The sequence below is a fragment of the Bufo gargarizans genome, chromosome 3, assembly GCF_014858855.1.
Source record: "Bufo gargarizans isolate SCDJY-AF-19 chromosome 3, ASM1485885v1, whole genome shotgun sequence".
Lineage (NCBI taxonomy): Eukaryota > Metazoa > Chordata > Amphibia > Anura > Bufonidae > Bufo > Bufo gargarizans.
In genome coordinates, this window is record NC_058082.1 from 42895812 (window position 1) to 42919726 (window position 23915).

Sequence of the window (23915 nt, forward strand, 5' to 3'; positions counted from 1 at the left end):
TTTTAGCTTCATTCCCCAGGACCCCCACAGATTTTTCTATGGTTGTAACTCTGTCCCTTATCTTGGAGAAGTCCTCCCGTATCAGAATCACATTCTGAATTGCCCCAAGTTGCATTGACATATCTTGTATTAGTTCTCCGTTTTTTTTTAACCACCACCAAAATTTCTTTTAGTGGGGAAGATTCAACAATAGGCAAATGATTTATGTCCTCTCCCCCCGCCCTTCCTCCTGGGAGGAATCCTCCACTCTGAGTCCAGCATGTTTTTTAACGCTGGATTCAAACATCCATTTTTGGCCTGCTCCTGCTCCTGCCATTACATTAGGAGATTTCAAAAACGGATCGATTTTGGCAGATTCTGGAGGCTTCTGTCCCGTTTTAGAATAGTCCGCTGATCGCCTATTTTGCTTAGGACCCATTTATCTTCCCTTTCTCTAATTTTTTTCGCCTTTATTTTTTTTCCTTCCCCCTCCTTTTTTTTCTTTTTCCTCCTCCTTTTCTCTCCTCTCTACTTTTTAATGTTTATCTTTCCTTCTCCCCTCTCTTAACTCTCTCTCTTCATTTTCCCTCCTCTCGCGCTTCCCCCGGTTGCTCTTGTCACCACCTCAACAAGTCCACCAAACCAAATTTTTTGTATCACTCAGGGGGAGTTTTTATCAGGTTCAGCAGTATTATATTCTTTTAAATACACAAGGCAGAAAGAGAAAAGGCTACAAGCAGGAGGGGTGCAGAGGCACATCCAGCACACAGAAGAGAGGCGGGTAAGGCATGGAGACAGGGAAGAATACCAGGCCAAGGCACTTGAAGATCCACCAGAAGCGGGGGACGGAAAGGCCAGAAGAAGCCGGGCGCACCATCAGGCCACAAAGCACCAACCAAGGATCCGTTATTCCAGTGCAGTCCCCCAATCGGGGATCCATTGTTCGGCTACGGAGAGCACCTCCAGCGCTCAGCTTGTTCCGCCCGGCACGATGGAGGAGGGGAGGAGGATGTGACCCAGCACACCTACGTCATCACGTCAACCCCCATATAGAGAGAGCCTTTGGGAGAGAGGTGTTCTGTCAAGCACCTCAGTACTGTGGCAGTGTACTGCACAGCGACCTAAACTCCAGGCAAAACTAATTTTCAGCAACACTAATGCCTGTGATCAGAGATAACGCCGATCACAGACATTTAACCACTCAGATGCCTTGGTCAACTGTAACCAGGGCATCTGAAGTGGCTTTCCCTGGAGGTGCTGTACTCCCTGATCACCCACTTTTCCCATAAATAAAAATAGAAAATTATAAATAATAAAGATCATTGGCATCGGCATGTCCAAAAACGAACTTTTAACATATAAAATTATTTATCCTGTATAGTGAATGGGGTAACTGGAAAAAAAAAATCTAAATGGCCAATTTCTGCGTTTCACCTCCCCCAAAAATTTGATTAAGCAGATTTCTTGATCTGTGATCCATCTATAGGAGAAGCTTCTCTATAGCCCATCCAGGACCTTTCACAATGGTAGAGGCTCACACTGTGACTGCCTATGGGAGAAGAAGAGTCAGCCCTGGAGACTGAGAGGCCAGGCTTCTCATGCAGGAGCCACGAAAAGTCTGACATACATTACACAGGGTAAGGTAAATCTCCATTGAAAAGCTCCTATTTCAGCCCCAGGGGGCGCTCTATACACTCGGCCTGTCTCTCACACGGTCACGTACCTGTTTTAAATGTGTTGTAAAATCCACTGTCCGGGACCTCTTTACTTTGTGGACAACACGAGAAGCCCCTTTCTCTCCACCTACAAGCAGAACATTATACAGAGATCCTCAGGACAATAAGAAGGTGATAAATCAATCTCTGTATTACCCTAGACCATCAGAGGAACAAGAATGAACCCCCCACTACCAGAGACCACCAGGAAAACAGGAGTTAACCCCTTCACTACCTGAATCCACTAGGTAAACATGTTTTCTAGACCTTCAGGAAAACATGTATTAACCCCTCTATTCTCCTTGGCCACCAGTAAAAGATGTATTAACCCCTCCACTACCCTAGACCACCATACAACAGGTATTAACCTCCCACTACCTAGACCAACATGAAAACAGGTATTAACCCTTCCACTACCCTTGGCCACCAGTAAAAGATGTATTAACCCCTCCACTACCCTAGACCACCATACAACAGGTATTAACCTCCCACTACCTAGACCATCAGGAAAACATGTATTAACCCCTCTACTACCTTTGACCACCAGTAAAACATGTAATAACCCCTCCACTACCCTAGACCACCATACAACAGGTATTAACCTCCCACTACCTAGACCATCAGGAAAACATGTATTAACCCCTCTACTACCTTTGACCACCAGTAAAACATGTAATAACCCCTCCGCGAACCTAGACCACCAGAGAACAGGTAATAACCTCTCACTATCTAGACCACCAGAGAGACAGGTATGAACCCCTCCACTACCCTAGACCACCAGAGAGACAGGTATGAACCCCTCCACTACCCTAGACCACCAGGGAGGCTGACATTAACTCCTCCCCTGCACTAGACCCTAGGCAGGTTTTAACCCTTCCACATCTAATTTCATTAAGGACCGGCTGTGCTCAAAAAAGATGAAGCACATCGTGAGACTGTAACTCTACAACTTTGGGAGTGCTTTGTCATCATTTATTTTAGGAGAGGGTGCTTGGCTTACAAACACGAGGGAAGTTGCCATTAACCCCTTTTACACCACCCAGAGCACTAGGGAAGTTGATATTAACCCCTTCTATACCCTAGGCCAGCAGGCATTTTAACATTATCCCTTTAACTAATCTATACCACAAAAGAAGTCGAAATTGACTCTTACATTAACCAAGGCCACCAGTAATTTACCCCTTCACTGCCCTAGACCACCGGGTGACGTTGGAATTACCCACTAGATGCTGTATAGCTGACATTATACAGTATATCTAGCGCTGCTCTGTGGCTTAGAGGGTAGTACGGTACCCAGATCCCTATCTGCCGTCACCCGTGTCTGGTAGGTGGGCTATCTGGTTGACGCTGCTCACGGGGATCATGCAGTCAGGTATCGGATAAGTCAGACTCACCAGTGCAGCACAAAGATGAGAATAACCAGCAAAGCAGAAACGATATCTGTGAGAATCCACATTAGACTGTACTGAGACGGGGTCTGAAAGAGAATATCGGGGGAGGTCATGTGACTTGGTGAGGAGTCCGAGGGCCCCATTATAAAAGCATAACAGAGAGAATGATATACTACTATAAGTCTGTAATATAATAGTCTTTTATGTAATAAGTAAAATAGAATAGTATTATGATCATGTCCAGTGCTCGGGTCATTTCAGAAGTACTGTAGTAGCATTCCTTTCACAGGGTATAATGGAGCTGTATTATCATCATGTCCGGCGGTTGAGTCACTGTGGGAGTAGTAGTCTTTAATGCAAGTTGTTACAAAAGTACTGTCACTATCACTGTACTTCCAGAATGTCTTACCAAAAGAAACATGGGCTCCTCCATCTTCTTCAGTGTGTGCACAGAGTTAGTGGTGACAGAATAAGCTCCTGAGCACCAAGCCAAGGAAAACAGCCACGGCTCGCTGACCACATACAGGTTGGTGGTAATATTGGCTGCAGCGTATTCACTAAAATACAAAAATCACCCAACATTTATCACACTGATAACGGTACAAAGAGACCTTTATATAAATCCTGATCATATTAGAGTTATATTGTGATACATAGGAGCAGTATTATAGTAGTTATATTCTTGTACATAGGAGCAGTATTATAGTAGTAATATTCTTGTACATAGGAGGCAGTATTATAGTAGTAATATTCTTGTACATAGGAGCAGTATTATAGTAGTAATATTCTTGTACATAGGAGGCAGTATTATAGTAGTAATATTCTTGTACATAGGAGGCAGTATTATAGTAGTTATATTCTTGTACATAGGAGCAGTATTATAGTAGTATTATTCCTGTACATAGGAGCAGTATTATAGTAGTTATATTCTTGTACATAGGAGGCAGTATTATAGTAGTTATATTCTTGTACATAGGAGCAGTATTATAGTAGTTATATTCTTGTACATAGGAGCAGTATTATAGTAGTAATATTCTTGTACATAGGAGGCAGTATTATAGTAGTTATATTTTTGTACATAGGAGCAGTATTATAGTAGTTATATTCTTGTACATAGGAGCAGTATTATAGTAGTTATATTCTTGTACATAGGAGGCAGTATTATAGTAGTTATATTCTTGTACATAGGAGAAGTATTATAGTAGTTATATTCTTGTACATAGGAGAAGTATTATAATAGTTATATTCTTGTACATAGGAGAAGTATTATAGTAGTTATATTCTTGTACATAGGAGCAGTATTATAGTAGTTATATTCTTGTACATAGGAGCAGTATTATAGTAGTAATATTCTTGTACATAGGAGCAGTATTATAGTAGTAATATTCTTGTACATAGGAGGCAGTATTATAGTAGTTATATTCTTGTACATAGGAGCAGTATTATAGTAGTATTATTCCTGTACATAGGAGCAGTATTATAGTAGTTATATTCTTGTACATAGGAGGCAGTATTATAGTAGTTATATTCTTGTACATAGGAGCAGTATTATAGTAGTAATATTCTTGTACATATGAGGCAGTATTATAGTAGTTATATTCTTGTACATAGGAGCAGTATTATAGTAGTATTATTCCTGTACATAGGAGCAGTATTATAGTAGTTATATTCTTGTACATAGGAGGCAGTATTATAGTAGTTATATTCTTGTACATACGAGCAGTATTATAGTAGTAATATTCTTGTACATAGGAGGCAGTATTATAGTAGTTATATTTTTGTACATAGGAGCAGTATTATAGTAGTAATATTCTTGTACATAGGAGCAGTATTATAGTATTTATAATCTTGTACATAGGAGCAGTATTATAGTAGTTATATTCTTGTACATAGGAGGCAGTATTATAGTAGTTATATTCTTGTACATAGGAGCAGTATTATAGTAGTAATATTCTTGTACATAGGAGCAGTATTATAGTAGTTATATTCTTGTACATAGGAGCAATATTATAGTAGTTATATTCTTGTACATAGGAGCAGTATTATAGTAGTTATATTCTTGTACATAGGAGCAGTATTATAGTAGTTATATTCTTGTACATAGGAGCAATATTATAGTAGTTATATTCTTGTACATAGGAGCAGTATTATAGTAGTTATATTCTTGTACATAGGAGCAATATTATAGTAGTTATATTCTTGTACATAGGAGCAGTATTATAGTAGTTATATTCTTGTACGAAGGAGCAGTATTATAGTAGTAATATTCTTGTACATAGGAGGCAGTATTATAGTAGTTATATTCTTGTACATAGGAGAAGTATTATAGTAGTAATAGTCTTGTACATAGGAGCAGTATTATAGTAGTAATATTCTTGTACATAGGAGCAGTATTATAGTAGTTATATTCTTGTACATAGGAGCAATATTATAGTAGTTATATTCTTGTACATAGGAGAAGTATTATAGTAGTTATATTCTTGTACATAGGAGCAATATTATAGTAGTTATATTCTTGTACATAGGAGCAGTATTATAGTAGTTATATTCTTGTACGAAGGAGCAGTATTATAGTAGTAATATTCTTGTACATAGGAGGCAGTATTATAGTAGTTATATTCTTGTACATAGGAGAAGTATTATAGTAGTAATAGTCTTGTACATAGGAGCAGTATTATAGTAGTAATATTCTTGTACATAGGAGCAGTATTATAGTAGTTATACTCTTGTACATAGGAGCAGTATTATAGCAGTTAAATTCTTGTACATAGGGGGCAGTATTATAGTAGTTATATCCTTGTACATAGGAGCAGTATTATAGTAGTTATATTCTTGTACATAGGAGGCAGTATTATAGTAGTTATATTCTTGTACATAGGAGCAGTATTATAGTAGTAATATTCTTGTACATAGGAGCAGTATTATAGTAGTAATATTCTTGTACATAGGAGCATTATTATAGTAGTTATATTCTTGTACATAGGAGAAGTATTATAGTAGTTATATTCTTGTACATAGGAGCAGTATTATAGTAGTTATATTCTTGTACATAGGAGCAGTATTATAGTAGATATATTCTTGTACATAGGAGCAGTATTATAGTAGTTATATTCTTGTTCATAGGAGCAGTATTATAGTAGTTATACTGTTGTACATAGGGGGGCAGTATGGTAGTATACTCTTGTACATAGGATCAGTGTGGCAGTTCCAGGTTAATTAATTGCCCCATGTAATTGGAGAACCTCTTCTGATATCCTGTGTGTGGCTCAGACAGCAGAGGATGTATGAGGATAATCAGTGTTGGTTTTCTCCGCTCATGTAATTGGACATCTCTGGAGCCAGGTGCACGTGGGCGACTATTGCTGTCAAGGGGCCATTAGACAGAGCAGTGGGCTGTGAACCTGGATTGTATAGCAGAGTGTGAATAAACAGCATTATCATTGTGTCACCGCCACAATCTGGCTTATAAATAGATTTCTGCTTAAGCACAGCTAACATTTAATGATTCTCACTAGTAAACCGCTCTTTAAAAAGTCTCTTTTTTTTTTTTTTGGTAGGTTTTGAAGCTGTGCCTCCAGTTAGCACATAACACCGCTGCCCAGTGGCGGATCCAGGGGGGGCAACGTTTTTTTTTTCCCACCACCACTTTAAGTTTTGAATCTGTCCCTGGTGTGACCGTCACACCATTCCCTTCAGGACTATGTTCTAGTGATCGGACCCATACCAGCGCTCAGACCCCATCACGTACATCACCTGTCCACGGGAAACCCCTTTTAAATGCATTTTAACCCCTTCATGATAAAACTCATTTTAGCTTCAGGATCAGTAAAAAATGTCCCCCCTCTGTTGCATGGTGGGGCCTAAGATGCTAAATTTTGCGAATAAATCGTGCCGCGATACTGGCGTGAAATTGCGTTGCAAAGTAAGCTAACTAATGGTTGGTAAATAGAGTCAGTAAAACATGTTTGCCCCTGCACCTGATTCCTCCTCCAGCCTGAGCCCCAGCGATAAATCTGGTGCCGGTCTAGCCGCCATCTATTAAGATTAATAAATCTGTCCTAGTGTACTGAAAGCAAAAAAGAAGAAGACCGGCCGGGCAGTTGTCAGGACGTGTCAGGACGATTAATCAAAGCAAAATGGACCTCCCCTTTAAATATAGTGCAGGAGGTTCATCACATAAGAGCAAGGCAGACGTTATAACGCGCGGTCTGTAGAGACTACCTGATGTCTAGCTGGGACATCTCGTTGTACGGCAGGTTCAGTTTCACGATGCGATTGCTGACAAGTTCTTCGATACTCGCTTTGGAACCCAATGTCTGCTGCAAACCAGGATTCACAAACTGCACAAAGGATCTCATGTCATTTGAAAGCCATAAAACCTAAAAAAAATATGATTCAGACATGGGACAAGTCAGAGGTGACCCCAGACCATAGACAGCCACCGTGACATTAATGTGTATCGGAGACTCAGGGGCATATCTGCCATGTGAGGCCAGAAGGTGGCCAATGACTCAAGGTGGCCATGGATGATGCATGGTAGATGAAAGCATTTTGATGACCTACCTTTATATTTTCAACCAGTCCCTGCAAAATTGACGTCATCTATTATCAAATTGAATATCTAGATCTACTTTTCAAAATGTTCCAGATTCTGGTATAGGGTGGGGGCACTACACAGCCCCCATGACACTGCTAACCTGCGGCATCAGTAAGGGGGTAGCTAGGCCGGGATAGAGTTGCCAAAAGTGCATTTTCCTGGTTGTGATTCTGCCCTGCCCCCTCTGATTACAGTGCCCCCCCCCCCTGCTTAAATATACAGCAGCCCAGGAGGAGCTGGAGCAGAGGATGTGAGTGGTAGTGGTAGTGGTTGCTATAGTCAATTACAGTGGCTTTCCTCACACCGTTGCTCCCTAGGGCTGTGCAGTGAAGGGAGGGCACAGCCTGGTTCTGGAGCTCCTGCCTGATGGTACCTGGGGTGCCGGTGATGTTAGGTGCTTGTATGGGTGCAAGGCCGGAGCGTGTAATGGCCAGAGTGCAATGGCCAGCATATGGTGTAGGAGTCAGTAACCAGGCCAGATGTAGCAGAACAAACATCTCTTTTACTCAAGTGCAAAATGGGAGATGTAGTACAGTTCTGTCTGTGCACAGACATTTGGCAATGTATGGATTTAGGCAAAGTTGGGAGTTATGGCACTTTTCTCTCTCTGGAGGCATTAAAGTCTCTCTCAGTAGCATCTGTGGCTGGCAATAATGACTGTAATGTTCACTGCCGGATGCAGGGTTTTGAAGGAACATTTGACCAGAATGTGTCAAAGTGTGAAGGGTGTCTTAACGGTGTCCTTCACTTCAGCAAAGTCTGAGTGGCCGTAGTAGCAGATTACCTTGCTGACTCCTATGCTTGGCCATGCAGATTCTAAATTCTCCAATTCTCTCCCTTTCTGTTAATCTTTCAGTAAATCACACAGAGATCGGTTAGTCTCTGGATGGAACTTGAGGCCTAAGGAGAAGGAGCATGGGTCACTGCTTCCTTCCTCTCTACGAACTGTACTAAATTATGGCCAGCCCACACCTATCCTCTTATGAGGGCTAACCTATTGGCCAAATATGTTTTGTGCTGTTGGGTCTACAGTCGTGGCCAAAAGTTTTGAGAATGACACAAATATTAGTTTTCACAAAGTTTGCTGCTAAACTGCTTTTAGATCTTAGTTCCAGTTGTTTCTGTGATGTAGTGAAATATAATTACACGCACTTCATACGTTTCAAAGGCTTTTATCGACAATTACATGACATTTATGCAAAGAGTCAGTATTTGCAGTGTTGGCCCTTCTTTTTCAGGACCTCTGCAATCCGACTGCGCATGCTCTCAATCAACTTCTGAGCCAATTCCTGACTGATGGCAAACCATTCTTTCATAATCACTTCTTGGAGTTTGTCAGAACTAGTGGGTTTTTGTTTGTCCACCCGCCTCTTGAGGATTGACCACAAGTTCTCAATGGGATTAAGATCTGGGGAGTTTCCAGGCCATGGACCCAAAATGTCAACGTTTTGGTCCCCGAGCCACTTAGTTATCACTTTTGCCTTATGGCACGGTGCTCCATCGTGCTGGAAAATGCATTGTTCTTCACCAAACTGTTGTTGGATTGTTGGAAGAAGTTGCTGTTGGAGGGTGTTTTGGTACCATTCTTTATTCATGGCTGTGTTTTTGGGCAAAATTATGAGTGAGCCCACTCCCTTGGATGAGAAGCAACCCCACACATGAATGGTCTCAGGATGCTTTACTGTTGGCATGACACAGGACTGATGGTAGCGCTCACCTTTTCTTCTCCGGACAAGCCTTTTTCCTGATGCCCCAAACAATCGGAAAGAGGCTTCATCGGAGAATATGACTTTGCCCCAGTCCTCAGCAGTCCATTCACCATATTTTCTGCAGAAGATCAATCTGTCCCTGATGTTTTTTTTGGAGAGAAGTGGCTTCTTTGCTGCCCTTCTTGACACCAGGCCATCTTCCAAAAGTCTTCGTCTCACTGTGCGTGCAGATGCGCTCACACCTGCCTGCTGCCATTCCTGAGCAAGCTCTGCACTGGTGGCACTCCGATCCCGCAGCTGAATCCTCTTTAGGAGACCATCCTGGCGCTTGCTGGACTTTCTTGGACACCCTGAAGCCTTCCTAACAAGAATTGAACCTCTTTTCTTGAAGTTCTTGATGATTCTATAAATTGTTGATTGAGGTGCAATCTTAGTAGCCACAATATCCTTGCCTGTGAAGCCATTTTTATGCAACGCAATGATGGCTGCACGTGTTTCTTTGCAGGTCACCATGGTTAACAATGGAAGAACAAAGATTTCAAGCATCACCCTCCTTTTAACAGGTCAAGTCTGCCATTTTAACCCAATCAGCCTGACATAATGATCTCCAGCCTTGTGCTCGTCAACATTCTCACCTGAGTTAACAAGACGATTACTGAAATGATCTCAGCAGGTCCTTTAATGACAGCAATGAAATGCAGTGGAAAGTTTTTTTTTGGGATTAAGTTAATTTTCATGGCAAAGAAGGACTATGCAATTCATCCGATCGCTCTTCATAACATTCTGGAATATATGCAAATTGCTATTATAAAAACTTAAGCAGCAACTTTTCAAATTTCCAATATTTATGTAATTCTCAAAACCTGTCATTTCAGTATGCATTTAAATAGGGTGACAGATTTTTAAATGAAAATTATTTCTCTTCTTGCAGTACCACTTCTGACCACTACCAAATGCCAATTCCTTTCTTAGGCTTCCATGCACAACCGCATGTATTTTGCGGTCTACAAAATGCAGATCTGCAAAAAATACAGATGAGGTTCGTGTTGCATGGTTGTATTTTTTTGCGGATCCATTATAATAATGCCTATTCTTGTCCACAAAACGGACAAGAATTAGACATGTTCTATCTTTTTTGTGGAGCCACGGAACAACACGGAGTGTTGTTCGCATTTTTTGCGGACCAATTGAAATGAATGGGTTCGCATCTAAAAATACGGTCGTGAGAATGGGACCTAAATAATACCCCTATAATATAGTCGTACTCTATCGTACAGAGATTTACCAGTTTTGGATCAATAGCAGCTTCGTTGATGACCTCCAGTGTCCGGTTAATCCAAGTGTCTCGGTAGGGATGATCTTGAGGAGGGCGATAGAGGTCAAAGATCACCATCTTCTTGGCGTGGTCAGCAAGCCTTAGGAAGTCGATCAGTTTGTAAATGGACTGATTCGTTGCGGTTTGCTCTTCTTCATCGGACAGGGATTCCATATAGGAAAATGGCGGTTTCTGGGAAACAAGAAGGTGTACATTAAAGAGGTTTTCCGAATTAGGAACATTGATGACCTAGGATAGGTCATCAGTATCACATCATTGGGGGTCTGACAACCCATACCCCTGCCGATCAGCTGTTACAAAGTAGCTCTGGGGTCGGTACTACACAGTGCCACCCATTTTGTAGTGGACGGACCTGGGTACTGCAACGCTGCTGCCACTGAAGTGAATGCTGCAGTAACCAGCTCCGTCCACTACACAATGGCGCCAACTTCAGAACAGTTAATCGGAGGCAGTAAGAGGTGTTGGATACCCGACGATCAGATGTTGAGGACAGGCCATCACTTCCTCCAAAATCCTACACAACTCCTTTAAAGCAATCTTACTTTTTTGTCTTTAGTATTATTACAATCTTCCCTGGGATATTACAGACACACTCCACACTTGTGTGTGCTTTACGGCAGCTGCAGTCCATGGTCACATTGACTATTGAGCTGTATGCCTTATCCGTGTGTATGGAGTTGCTTTCTAGCCCTCCAGCAGTACAGCAGAGCGGTTATTTACTCACTTATCCTCTAAAGATAATGAGATAACTCTGTCCCAATCTATACAGCAAAGCTTACAAGTGAACTGCAGAAAACAAGGTGTATCAGCCTTCTGTAACTGCTCCAATGGCAAGTTTGGAAAGTACAATATTTCAGGATTTTTTATATATAGATAATTACATAAAATGATTTAAAAAAAATACTGCAAAAAATATATTTATTGTTAATAGGGCTTCTGTCAGCAGATTTGTATCTATGACACTGGCTGACGTGTTGCATGTGCCTTTGGCAGCTGAAGACATCTGTGTTGGTCCCATGTAACAGGTCACAGCCAGTGTCATAGGGACAAAACTGCTGATAGATACCCTCAGGTTTTAACTATAAACTGCGGTATTTAAAAAAAAATGTTTTATGTAACTATCTGTATATTACAAATCCTGAAATATTGTACTTTCCACCTTGTTTTCTGCAGTTCACTTGTAAGCTTTTCTGTATAGATTGGGACAGAGTCATCTCATTATCTTTAGATGCCCTTTAACTAATATATAATTGTCTCATAATACATTATAAAATGTACCTATCATTACAAGAAATCCTCCAAGGATGTACATTTCAATTAGATGTAGGGCAGACAGATACTGTGCGCCTAAGAGTAATTCACATGACTCAGTCCGGGGCCATAATTAGCACTGATTTAAAGAGGCTTCTCATCAGTTGGGAGATGAATGATCATTACTACGATTGTTCATCTCTATGATCGTTCATCCCTTATATATTCACATCATGTGCTGCTAACCACTAAGAACTTTATGCTTGCATAAAAGGCCCAATTAGCCGACAAACACTGGAATTAGTGATGTGTGAGGAGGACTATGACATAGTGGGAATACCTGAGATACGGCTGGATGATAGCTATGACAGTGGGAATAACTGAGACATGGCTGGATGATAGCTATGACAGTGGGAATAACTGAGACATGGCTGGATGATGGCTATGCCAGTGGGAATAACTGAGACACAGTTGGATGATAGCTATGACAGTGGGAATAACTGAGACATGGCTGGATGATAGCTATGACAGTGGGAATAACTGAGACATGGCTGGATGATAGCTATGACAGTGGGAATAACTGAGACATGGCTGGATGATAGCTATGACAGTGGGAATAACTGAGACATGGCTGGATGATAGCTATGACAGTGGGAATAACTGAGACATGGCTGGATGATAGCTATGACAGTGGGAATAACTGAGACATGGCTGGATGATAGCTATGACAGTGGGAATAACTGAGACACGGCTGGATGATAGCTATGACAGTGGGAATAACTGAGACACGGCTGGATGATAGCTATGACAGTGGGAATAACTGAGACATGGCTGGATGATAGCTATGACAGTGGGAATAACTGAGACACGGCTGGATGATAGCTATGACTGGGCAGTTAATGTACAAGGTTCCAGTCTGTTTAAAACCGGAGAGGGGGGGGGTCTGCCTTTATGTAAAGTCCTGTCTAAAGCCCACAGTCCGAGAAGATATAAGTGAGGGACATGAACATGTGGAGTCACTGTGGGTAGAGATACATGGAGCTAAAAACAACAATAAATTACTAATAGGAGTTTACTATAAACCACCTAATATACCAGAGTCCACAGAAAATCTACTACTAAATAGACAAATCGCCAGGACCAGATGCCATACACCCCCGTATCCTAAGGGAATTAAGTAATGTCATAGCCAGACCCTTATTTCTGATATTTGCAGACTCTATACTGACAGGGAATGTCCCACAGGATTGGCGCATGGCAAATGTGGTGCCAATATTTAAAAAGGGTCTAAAAACAGAGCCTGGAAACTATAGGCCGGTAAGTTTAACATCTGTTGTGGGTAAACTGTTTGAAGGTTTTCTGAGAGATGCTATATTAGAGCATCTCAACGGAAATAAGCAAATAAACGCCATATCAGCATGGCTTCGTGAGGGATCGGTCATGTCAAACTAATGTAATCAGTTTCTATGAGGAGGTAAGTTCTAGACTTGACAGCGGCGAATCAATGGATGTCGTATATCTGGACTTCTCCAAAGCATTTGACACTGTACCACATAAAAGGTTAGTATATAAAATGAGAATGCTCGGACTGGGAGAAAACGTCTGTATGTGGGTAAGTAACTGGCTCAGTGATAGAAAACAGAGGGTGGTTATTAACGGTACATACTCAGATTGGGTCACTGTCACCAGTGGGGTACCTCAGGGGTCAGTATTGGGCCCTATTCTCTTCAATATATTTATTAATGACCCTGTAGAAGGCTTGCATAGTAAAATACAGTATACTACAGAGGACAGTATAGTGTGTATATACTACAGAGGACAGTATACTGTATATACACTACAGAGGACATTATACTGGATATATACTACAGAGGACAGTATAGTGTGTATATACTACAGAGGACAGTATACTGTGTATATACTACAGAGGACAGTATACTGTGTATATACTACAGAGGACAGTATACTGCTACAGAGGGATCTGGATAGATTGGAGGCTTGGGCAGAGAAGTGGCAGATGAGGTTTAACACTGACAAATGTAAGGTTATGCACATGGGAAGGAATAATGCAAGTCACCCGTACATACTAAATGGTAAAACACTGGGTAACACTGACATGGAAAAGGATCTAGGAATTTTAATAAACAGCAAACTAAGCTGCAAAAACCAGTGTCAGGAAGCTGCTGCCAAGGCCAATAAGATAATGGGTTGCATCAAAAGGGGCATAGATGCCCGTGATGAGAACATAGTCCTACCACTTTACACATCACTAGTCAGACCACACATGGAGTACTGTGTACAGTTCTGGGCTCCTGTGAACAAGGCAGACATAGCAGAGCTGGAGAGGGTCCAGAGGAGGGCAACTAAAGTAATAACTGGAATGGGGCAACTACAGTACCCTGAAAGATTATCAACAATAGGGTTATTCACTTTAGAAAAAAAACGACTGAGGGGAGATCTAATTACTATGTATAAATATATCAGGCGTCAGTACAGAGATCTCTCCCATCATCTATTTATCCCCAGGACTGTGACGAGGGGACATCCTCTGCGTCTGGAGGAAAGAAGGTTTGTACACAAACATGGAAGAGGATTCTTTACGGTAAGAGCAGTGAGACTATGGAGCTCTCTGCCTGAGGAGGTGGTGATGGTGAGTACAATAACGGAATTCAGGAGGGGCCTGGATGTATTTCTGGAGTGTAATAATATTACAGGCTGTAGCTACTAGAGAGGGGTCGCTGATCCAGGGAGTTATTCTGATGCCTGATTGGAGTTGGGAGGGAATTTTTTATTCTCCTAAAGAGGGAAAAATTAGCTTCTACCTCAGTTTTTTTTGCCTTCCTCTGGATCAACTTGCAGGATAACAGGCCGAACTGGATGGGCAAATGTCTTTTTTCGGCCCTATATACTATGTTACTATGTCATTTCCCTTCAGATGACCCCAATGTCCTGTGTCTGCAGTGCTATGGTTACCTGTGTGAACCACTTTCCAGCATTAAGAATCTCCAGCATATCCCAAGGTAACAAGGCGGCGTTGACGTTGGTATAGTTGGGAAACACGTCTCCAGCATTCGTCGTTCTCTTTAAAGTGTTGTCGTGCATGAGAAAGGGGACGCCGTCATAACTGGAAGGGAAAAACATTGCTGTCAGTCATGAAAAATATAAGAATAGTTGCTGATCGTACACACTGAGCACTGGAGGAAAGTGCAACACAGAACAGTCCATTAATACCGGGACAATGAAAGGCTTGTTAGGGATCCTGGATCAGAAACATGTGGCATTACATAAACCAGCTCAGCATCTGCATCAACATCAACACCCCAAATAATGGTTGTTTTATAGCATGCAAATCATGAACGATGGATCACAAGTACGAGCAATAATAGTACATAATATAGCACAGGATACTGAATTGTGAAATAAACATATATCTAACTAGGAATAGAATCAGTCAAAAAGGTACTGCTCTTTCATTTCAGATGTAATATTCTCTTCAAACTACTATATAACTACTATAATACTGCTCCTATGTACAAGAATATAACTACTATAATACTGCTCCTATGTACAAGAATATAACTACTATAATACTGCTCCTATGTACAAGAATATAACTACTATAATACTGCTCCTATGTACAAGAATATAACTACTATAATACTGCCCCTATGTACAAGAATATAACTACTATAATACTGCTCCTATGTACAAGAATATAACTACTATAATACTGCCTCCTATGTATAAGAATATAACTACTATAATACTGCTCCTATGTACAAGGATATAACTACTATAATACTGCTCCTATGTACAAGAATATAACTACTATAATACTGCTCCTATGTACAAGAATATAACTACTATAATACTGCTCCTATGTACAAGAATATAACTACTATAATACTGCCTCCTATGTATAAGAATATAACTACTATAATACTGCTCCTATGTACAAGGATATAACTACTATAATACTGCTCCTATGTACAAGAATATAACTACTATAATACTGCCCCTATGTACAAGAATATAACTACTATAATACTGCCTCCTATGTACAAGAATATAACTACTATAATACTGCTCCTATGTACAAGAATATAACTACCATAATACTGCTGCTATGTACAAGAATATAACTACTATAATACTGCCTTCTATGTACAAGAATATAACTACTATAATACTGCTCCTATGTACAAGAATAAAACTACTATAATACTGCTCCTATGTACAAGAATATAACTACTATAATACTGCCTCCTATATACAAGAATATAACTACTATAATACTGCCTACTATGTACAAGAATATAACTACTATAATACTGCCTCCTATGTACAAGAATATAACTACTATAATACTGCCTCCTATGTACAAGAATATAACTACTATAATACTGCCTCCTATGTACAAGAATAAAACTACTATAATACTGCCTCCTATGTACAAGAATATAACTACTATAATACTGCCTCCTATGTACAAGAATATAACTACTATAATACTGCTCCTATGTACAAAAATATAATTACTATAATATTGTCTCCTATGTAGAAGAATATAACTACTATAATACTGCCTCCTATGTACAAGAATAAAACTACTATAATACTGCCTCCTATGTACAAGAATATAACTACTATAATACTGCCTCCTATGTACAAGAATATAACTACTATAATACTGCTCCTATGTACAAGAATATAACTACTATAATACTCCCTCCTATGTACAAGAATATAACTACTATAATACTGCCTCCTCTATACAAGAATATACTATAATACTGCTCCTATGTACAAGAATATAACTACTATAATACTGCTCTTAGAGACTCTGCACAGGTAAGGACACCGTCGATTTCAGTCCCCTTCACCTGCATTCATTTCCCGCTGTGCTTAGCTTTCTATCTGGAGGTCCCGCTGGTTGGATCATGCCATATGCAGGGATTTTCTTACATGTTGATATAAAGTATCCCTTCTATTTCTGCTCAGATTTGGATCAGTAAATCATAGATAATCTGGATGAGGGGAGTAGTTTGAGGTTATTTTAATTGTTGCTGTTGATCCTTCCCTCTTGTTCACACGGAGATTGTGGCTCTGGCGGTATAGTCTCCTCTATCAGGATGTGTAACTAATCTCTGGACATCGTCCCATCAGTTCATTTACAGATAAATCCTACACCGCCGACAATCAGTGCCACAGATCTGACAACCGGAGCCGCCACTTTGTAGACCTTTTATCTTCTCAGACATCTGAGGAAACAACCTCCACTCATCATAAAACCACAATTTTCGTCTTCCAAAACCCCTTTTTTTTGTAAGCTCTCGTAGAAACTGTAACACTGCTGTCATTGTTGCTGATCTCAACCCATCTGATCACTTCTGCGATCTGACTGACTCTCAGGGCCAGTTTTAGGGATTGTCAAATTGGGCAATTGCTCAGGGCCCACTTTCCTTACCAGGTGCCTAAGGACTAGACGTATAGGTTCACTGGACTTTACCATTAACCCCTTTGACTGTATAGGCATTGTATGGCGGTATTATTTGAACACTGAATATCATCTTTGTCTTGGCAGGATTGTATGGAAAATACTGGACAGTTATATGGGCATATACAATATATAGTGGCATCATTTGGATAGTGTGTGGAGGTATTATTTGGCGGTATTGGGTAGACATTGCATGGAGATTTTATTTAGCACTGTGTGGTGGTGTTTGGGTATAAGCTTTTGAGTAAATAGTGCATATGTAAAATGCTGCAGGGGCCCCAATCAAAATTGACCATGCCAACTAAGATGTTAAATAGCTGGGATCACCATTTTAAGGGGTTTCCCTCTAAGTTTATATTTATTTATTATTTTAATTTATTTATTTTGAAAATACTGGTCAGAAAATGGTTAAATAAAAAAAAAAAAAAAGAATCATTACTCACTTCCACTGATTCCGCACTGCTGCTGTTCCGATGCGGCTACTCACTTCCTGGTCCTATCTTGACACCTCAGATATACCAGGAAAGTTCCACTCAGCCAATCACAGTCTGAGGCAGGTCACCGCTGTGGCCAATAATTGGCTGAGCAGGCCTTTCCTGGCATTCATGGTGTGTGGAGTTGGAAGCAGGAAGTGAGGAGCAGCATCAGAACAGCAGCGGTGGGGGATCAGTGGAGGTGAGTAATGATTCTTTTTTTTTTTTTTACCATAAATCTTAAAAACTAATTCTTACAAGAAAACCCCTTTAGGTATATTGTAGTCGCCACCCACTATTGATGGTGCGGTCACAGTTCCTATGACATTAAGCTACAACCCTTGTAAAATGTCAACACACTTTACGGTAATATTTCTGACAATTTGATGAGCGCACATAAACAGATTTAACGTAACCCTTGCGACCAAGTACTGGACACCCTTCAAATCTGTTATACAGTCCATAGATAAGAATGTTCTGGAGCATGATACATTGTTTATATAAAATTTATAGACACGGGAACTTTTTGGCGCCATGTGGGGCATCTTATATTCGGAGAGGCAGATAGTACCTGATTGTGACGTCAGTCTCCAGGCCGTCACCCTCATAATCTATTGTTTTTTCAAAAGACATTTTGGTATTTTCTGGTGCAAACTGTGGAAAAATAAGACAAAAAAAATATAATGAATTTGTAGTTATTGATAAGGAGATGCTCCTCCCCCCCACCTCCTCCCCCACACTAGCTGATTAGAGGGGCCCCAAATAACACCTATTGAAAAAGGTTGTCTAAACCTGAACACCCTACAGGAAGCATTACCAGATTTATGTTGATAACCTTATACTCCAGTCACATTCAGAGCTGCAGCACAGGATCTCTACAAAAGTCTGACATAACTATATCCACCAAAATGTGAGCTGATCACATGACCCTTACAATCTAGATCAGGGAAGTCTCCCATCAATCAGACTGTAAGGACGCTCTACGGTAAGTCATTAAAAGGGTGTGTGACCCTATAGGTGGGTACTTACCATCGGTGATCCCCTGTGCCCTATTAGCAATGGTTTTGCCCCCAGCGTCCCCTTCTCCCTAATGCAGGGCGAATACATCCCCAGTGGTAGGAAAAACAGGACCAGCAGCACGGCGATGTACGGACTGATTATCAGCATCCGAGAGACTGAAAATAAAAAGAAATGAGCGTATAAAAATGTATATATATATATTTTTTTATATATGATTTAAAGGGGAAATACCACAAAAAAACGATATTCTTCTAGTAGTCATTGACGACCTGTCCTTCCCTAATGAATGATCCTAGAGCAAAACCTGGTCAAAGTTGTTCAAAATGGCCGACAACCGGGGTATATATCCGGCAAGAAGGTGATCAGCCATGATTGATTTTTCAGCCAGTTTTCCTCTGCAACTATACAGATCCTTTGACGACTGTCTGATTATGGCGAAATTTTCACGCTTTGTAACGTGAATGTTTTTTCCAAGGAATCCCCCCCCCCTGCGCCCCCCACCGCTGCTAAAATTATTCAGATCACTGCAAATATTGTTCTCATGCATGGATACTTCTGTGCTTTGTCACCTAAGTGCCTTGTGGGAATTCAGATGACAGGTATAAAGATAAAATTGGTTTCCAAGGGCAACCAGTCGAATTTCGAAAGCAGCTCTGGACGTGAATGGTGAAAATGAAATATTGTTGCAAGGTCTGACAAGTCTCCCACCTCAGAACTGAACGTAATTTGCACTACTTTCACATCTGCCGCACTGCAATCCGGCCGCCAGTTCCGGGAGTCGTCGACACACAAACCACAGCGTGCAGCGGTTTCTGTCCGCCAGATTCTCGGCTTATTTGCCGGATTGCGGACGGATCTTCTCCGGACCCCATTATAATTAATGGGGCCAGCGGGCACTCTGGTTGCATCGGGCAGTGCTGGATCTGGAGAATTCTGGCAGGCTTTTCTCTGCTAGAACAGCCTTTCGGAGTCTATGCCAAAATTATTGCTTCTGAAATAAAATCATGGAGACTATGGCTGCAGCATTGGGGAGGGACTCAGGAGGTGCCTGTACAATATTATAAATACTTACTTCTCTTTACTCATGGGTACATCAATGTCCTACACTGGGGTCAGCATCAGGATATTTGTGATGGAGTTGAGTCTGGTCTGTATCTATTTAGTGAGTCTGGGGTTTGCATTTATTCAGGGGGTCTGTATCTATTCAGTGAGTCTGGTCTGGGGTCTGGATCTATTCAGTGAGTCTGGTCTGGGGTCTGGATCTATTTAGTGAGTCTGGTCGGGGGTCTGTATCTATTTAGTGAGTCTGGTCGGGGGTCTGTATCTATTTAGTGAGTCTGGTCGGGGGTCTGTATCTATTTAGTGAGTCTGGTCGGGGGTCTGTATCTATTTAGTGACTCTGGTCTGGGGTCTGTATCCATTTAGTGACTCTGGTCTGGGGTTTGTATCTATTTAGTGACTCTGGTCGGGGGTCTGTATCCATTTAGTGACTCTGGTCTGGGGTTTGTATCTATTTAGTGACTCTGGTCGGGGGGTCTGTATCCATTTAGTGACTCTGGTCGGGGGTCTGTATCTATTTAGTGACTCTGGTCTGGGGTCTGTATATATTTAGTGAGTCTGGGGTCTGTATCTATTCAGTGAGTCTGGTCTGGGGTCTGGATCTATTTAGTGAGTCTGGGGTCGGTATTTATTCAGGGGGTCTGTATCTATTTAGTGAGTCTGGTCTGGAGTCCGTATTTATTCAGAGAGTCTGGTCTAGCGTCTGCATCTATTTAGGGGGCCTGGTCTGGGTCTGCATCTACTTAGGGGGTCTGTATCTTTTCAGTGAGCATGTTCTGGGGATCTTGTCTGGGGTATATTTTTTTTATACACCTGGTATCTATTTACACAGGTGGTCTGCAGTACATATATATTTAGGGAGTCTGGTTTGTGATCTGTTTTTTTTAGGGGTTTGGGTCTATATTATTCTAGTCTAGTCTGAAGTCTGAATAAATGTCTGGGGTCTGTATTTGTCTGAGGTCTGGTCTGGGGTCTTCGTTATTTGAAATGGTTTAGGGTCTCTGTTTGTTTAGGAGGTATTGTCTGGGGGCCTGAAATTATTTATGAAGGGGGTCATATACACTGATTCTGGTTGGGGGCGCGTCCTATATAGACATGTGTGGCTCGTGTGGCGCTCTGCATGCCACGTCTTAGAATCTCCCCAGTGTCACTTCTCAAAAATAGGCAAGTATGTCTCCTAAACTGCTGGCATATCTGCGGCATGAACACAAATGAGTCTCCCCGCAGCGTCGTGACCCCTGAGGTCCGATCTCGCAAACAATTTTTGACACCGGGCAGATGATAAATTAAGAGTGGAAGCAAAAAACAGAGATTTTCCTGCACAATCTAAAATGTCAGTGTTTTGGAGCCTTAATAGGAACAGACTGCGGAATATTTTATCATAATATTAAATCAAAGAGAATTTAATGTTTTTTATTTTTGTGCTTATGAAATAATGAAAAATGAAAATATGGTAATTATCTGTAACAGAACCGCCAAGGGGGAAGACTTATCAAAACTAGTGCAAAGGAAATGTGGACTAGTTGCTCGAAGCAACCAATTATATTCCATTGTTAAAAGCTACAATCTATAGACAACTCTTCCATTTGTCCTTTAAGGGGGTTGTCTCACTAAAAATATTCTACAGTTTTCAAACCAGCACCTGGATCTGAATACTTTTGTAATTGCATGTAATTAAAAAATTTGCATAGCCACTGAGTTATTCAATAAGATGTATCTGTATAGCGCCACCTGCTGTTTTGTTTTTTCTTATTTCTTTGTCCTGCTCACTTAAATGGCCGCACATGCTCAGTTTCCTCCTTCAACTGCCTCCTGAGCTGTGATAGAGAGAGAGAGCTGCAGCAGAATAGACACGCCCCCTGAGCTGCAGCAGAATAGACACGCCCCCTGAGCTGCAGTAGAGAAGACACTCCCCCTTGAGCTGCCAGCTTGCTATAAATCTACCACAGCAATGAATGGGGAGATCTCTGGATCTATGTGAGGCACAGGGCTGGTTCTAGCTTTGTTAGAAAGAGGTTGTCATGTATAGTGATGAGCGGGAGGTACCATATTCTATTTCGCGATATTTCATTATTCTATTTATCGCGAATAATATACAATTTAATTATTCTCGTATTGCGATTTTTCTTTTGACAGTATAAGGCAACGTTCCTATGACTATGGCTAGGCTAATATGTGTAGTTTACGATTCTATATATAGCTATAACTTCGTCTTTTAGAATATTGCGAATATTCTAAAAGACGAAGTTAGAGCAATATTACGAATTTTCGTAAAATACACATATAGACTGTAATTTAGCTAATATAGTGCTATAATCTTTTTTTTTTGTCTAATTAGTCTTTTTTGCCTCTTCTGAACTTCAGTTTTGGAAAATATATACACTATTAAAAAAATTACTATAGCACTATATTAGCTAAATTGCAGTCTATATGTGTATCTTACGAATATTCGTAATATTCTAAAAGACTAAGTTATAGCAATAGAGCGAATAAATTCGTTATTTAGAATATTCGTGTACTGTTATTCCACTTTGGCATACTGCTCCCCGACAAGCGTCCCCGTAACCATGGGAACGCCTATGGGTTAGAATATACCATCGGATCTGAGTTTTCACGATCTCAGGGAAAACTCAGATCCGATGGTATTTTCTAACCCACAGGCGTTCCCATGGTGACGGGGACGCTTGTCGGGGAGGAGTATGCGAACAACTGTACAGATAGGAAAAAAATAATGCCAAAATTCTAAATAATGAATATATTCACTATACTGCTATGTATTAGTTTTTTAGAATATTGGTCATTTTATTTTCCATATGAAAACATGATTCCCCACTGCTTAAGTTGCTTGTGGGTCAATGGCTTATTGACCCACCAGAAAGAAGCAGGGAGAAATCATGTTTTTTTTAGATGTTAAAAAATGATGAATATTCGATCTAACGAATATATAGCACTATATTCGAAATATTCGCGAGTTTACGAAGTTACGATATTCGCGATTAATATTCGCTATTCAAAAATTTTAGCTCAACACTAGTCATGTACTATATGATGTCTGATTTTTTACATTAGTTATGGGAGAACCCCTTTAACAATCAGATTTTAGCTCTCATTATCAGAAAATCCTTCAGAAAATGAAAGCTGTTGCAATACTCCAGAAAGTGTATCTGAAATTGTTTATTATATATTGTAATGTCACATTATGTTTGATGTATCTGCCATAAGCTTCAGAATGATAAGGTATGGTGGTTGGCATTAGAAATGGAAATTACCATTCCATTCCTTCCCTTTTGGTGGGAGTGGGGTTGTTCCTACTTTCTGCCAGGTGGGGGAGTTCTAGAGAGTTCTAGGGAGAGTTAGCTTAGCAAGCCTGGAGTGAGGGAGCATGTTGATTTGCTCCTGCTCCAAGGGCCTTGGGACTGGGAAAACAGCTTGTATGTGAGGACCACTACTCCAGGCAGACTGCAGGGTCCTGGGCCACCAGAAGAACTGTAAGCTATAGTGTTTACAGTCAGAAGAGTGATCAGCACTATACAGACTCCGCTGCAGGTTAGGGGATAACAAGTTAAGACACCCATCACCGCAATTCAGGACAGGCACATGCAAAAGCCTGCATTTCACAAGTGGCAGCTTATTGCTGTTAGCAAAGGGAAATCAGGAGAGAGAGAGAAGAACTAGTCTAGACTGCTACTTCCCCAAAACCCCACTAGTGGTAGGTGCATGACTTATCACACCGCAGGTTTATTACAGACCCCAGACCAACCTCAAAGTGTATTCAGATTCAAAACTTAGAATAAGGACCCCAAACTAAATACAGACTGCACAATAGATATTGCAACTGACCACAAAATAATATAAACCTGACAGCCTAAAGTAAATCGGCCCCGAAAT

The 23915-nt window shown here is 40.8% G+C and overlaps 1 protein-coding gene across 1 annotated transcript in view; it reads right to left on the bottom strand.

The window, feature by feature from the left end:
* Positions 1-23915, bottom strand: part of GDPD4 (glycerophosphodiester phosphodiesterase domain containing 4) — a 71698-nt gene that overhangs the window by 13832 nt on the left and 33951 nt on the right. Inside the window, exons 8-15 of the mRNA XM_044287889.1 lie at positions 18978-19123; positions 18520-18602; positions 14952-15102; positions 10677-10898; positions 7307-7464; positions 3495-3642; positions 3089-3171; positions 1703-1782 (exon numbers count right to left, since the gene is read on the bottom strand). Of these exons, the coding sequence (XP_044143824.1) occupies positions 1703-1782; positions 3089-3171; positions 3495-3642; positions 7307-7464; positions 10677-10898; positions 14952-15102; positions 18520-18602; positions 18978-19123 (1071 nt within the window). The remainder of the gene's footprint in view (positions 1-1702; positions 1783-3088; positions 3172-3494; positions 3643-7306; positions 7465-10676; positions 10899-14951; positions 15103-18519; positions 18603-18977; positions 19124-23915) is intronic.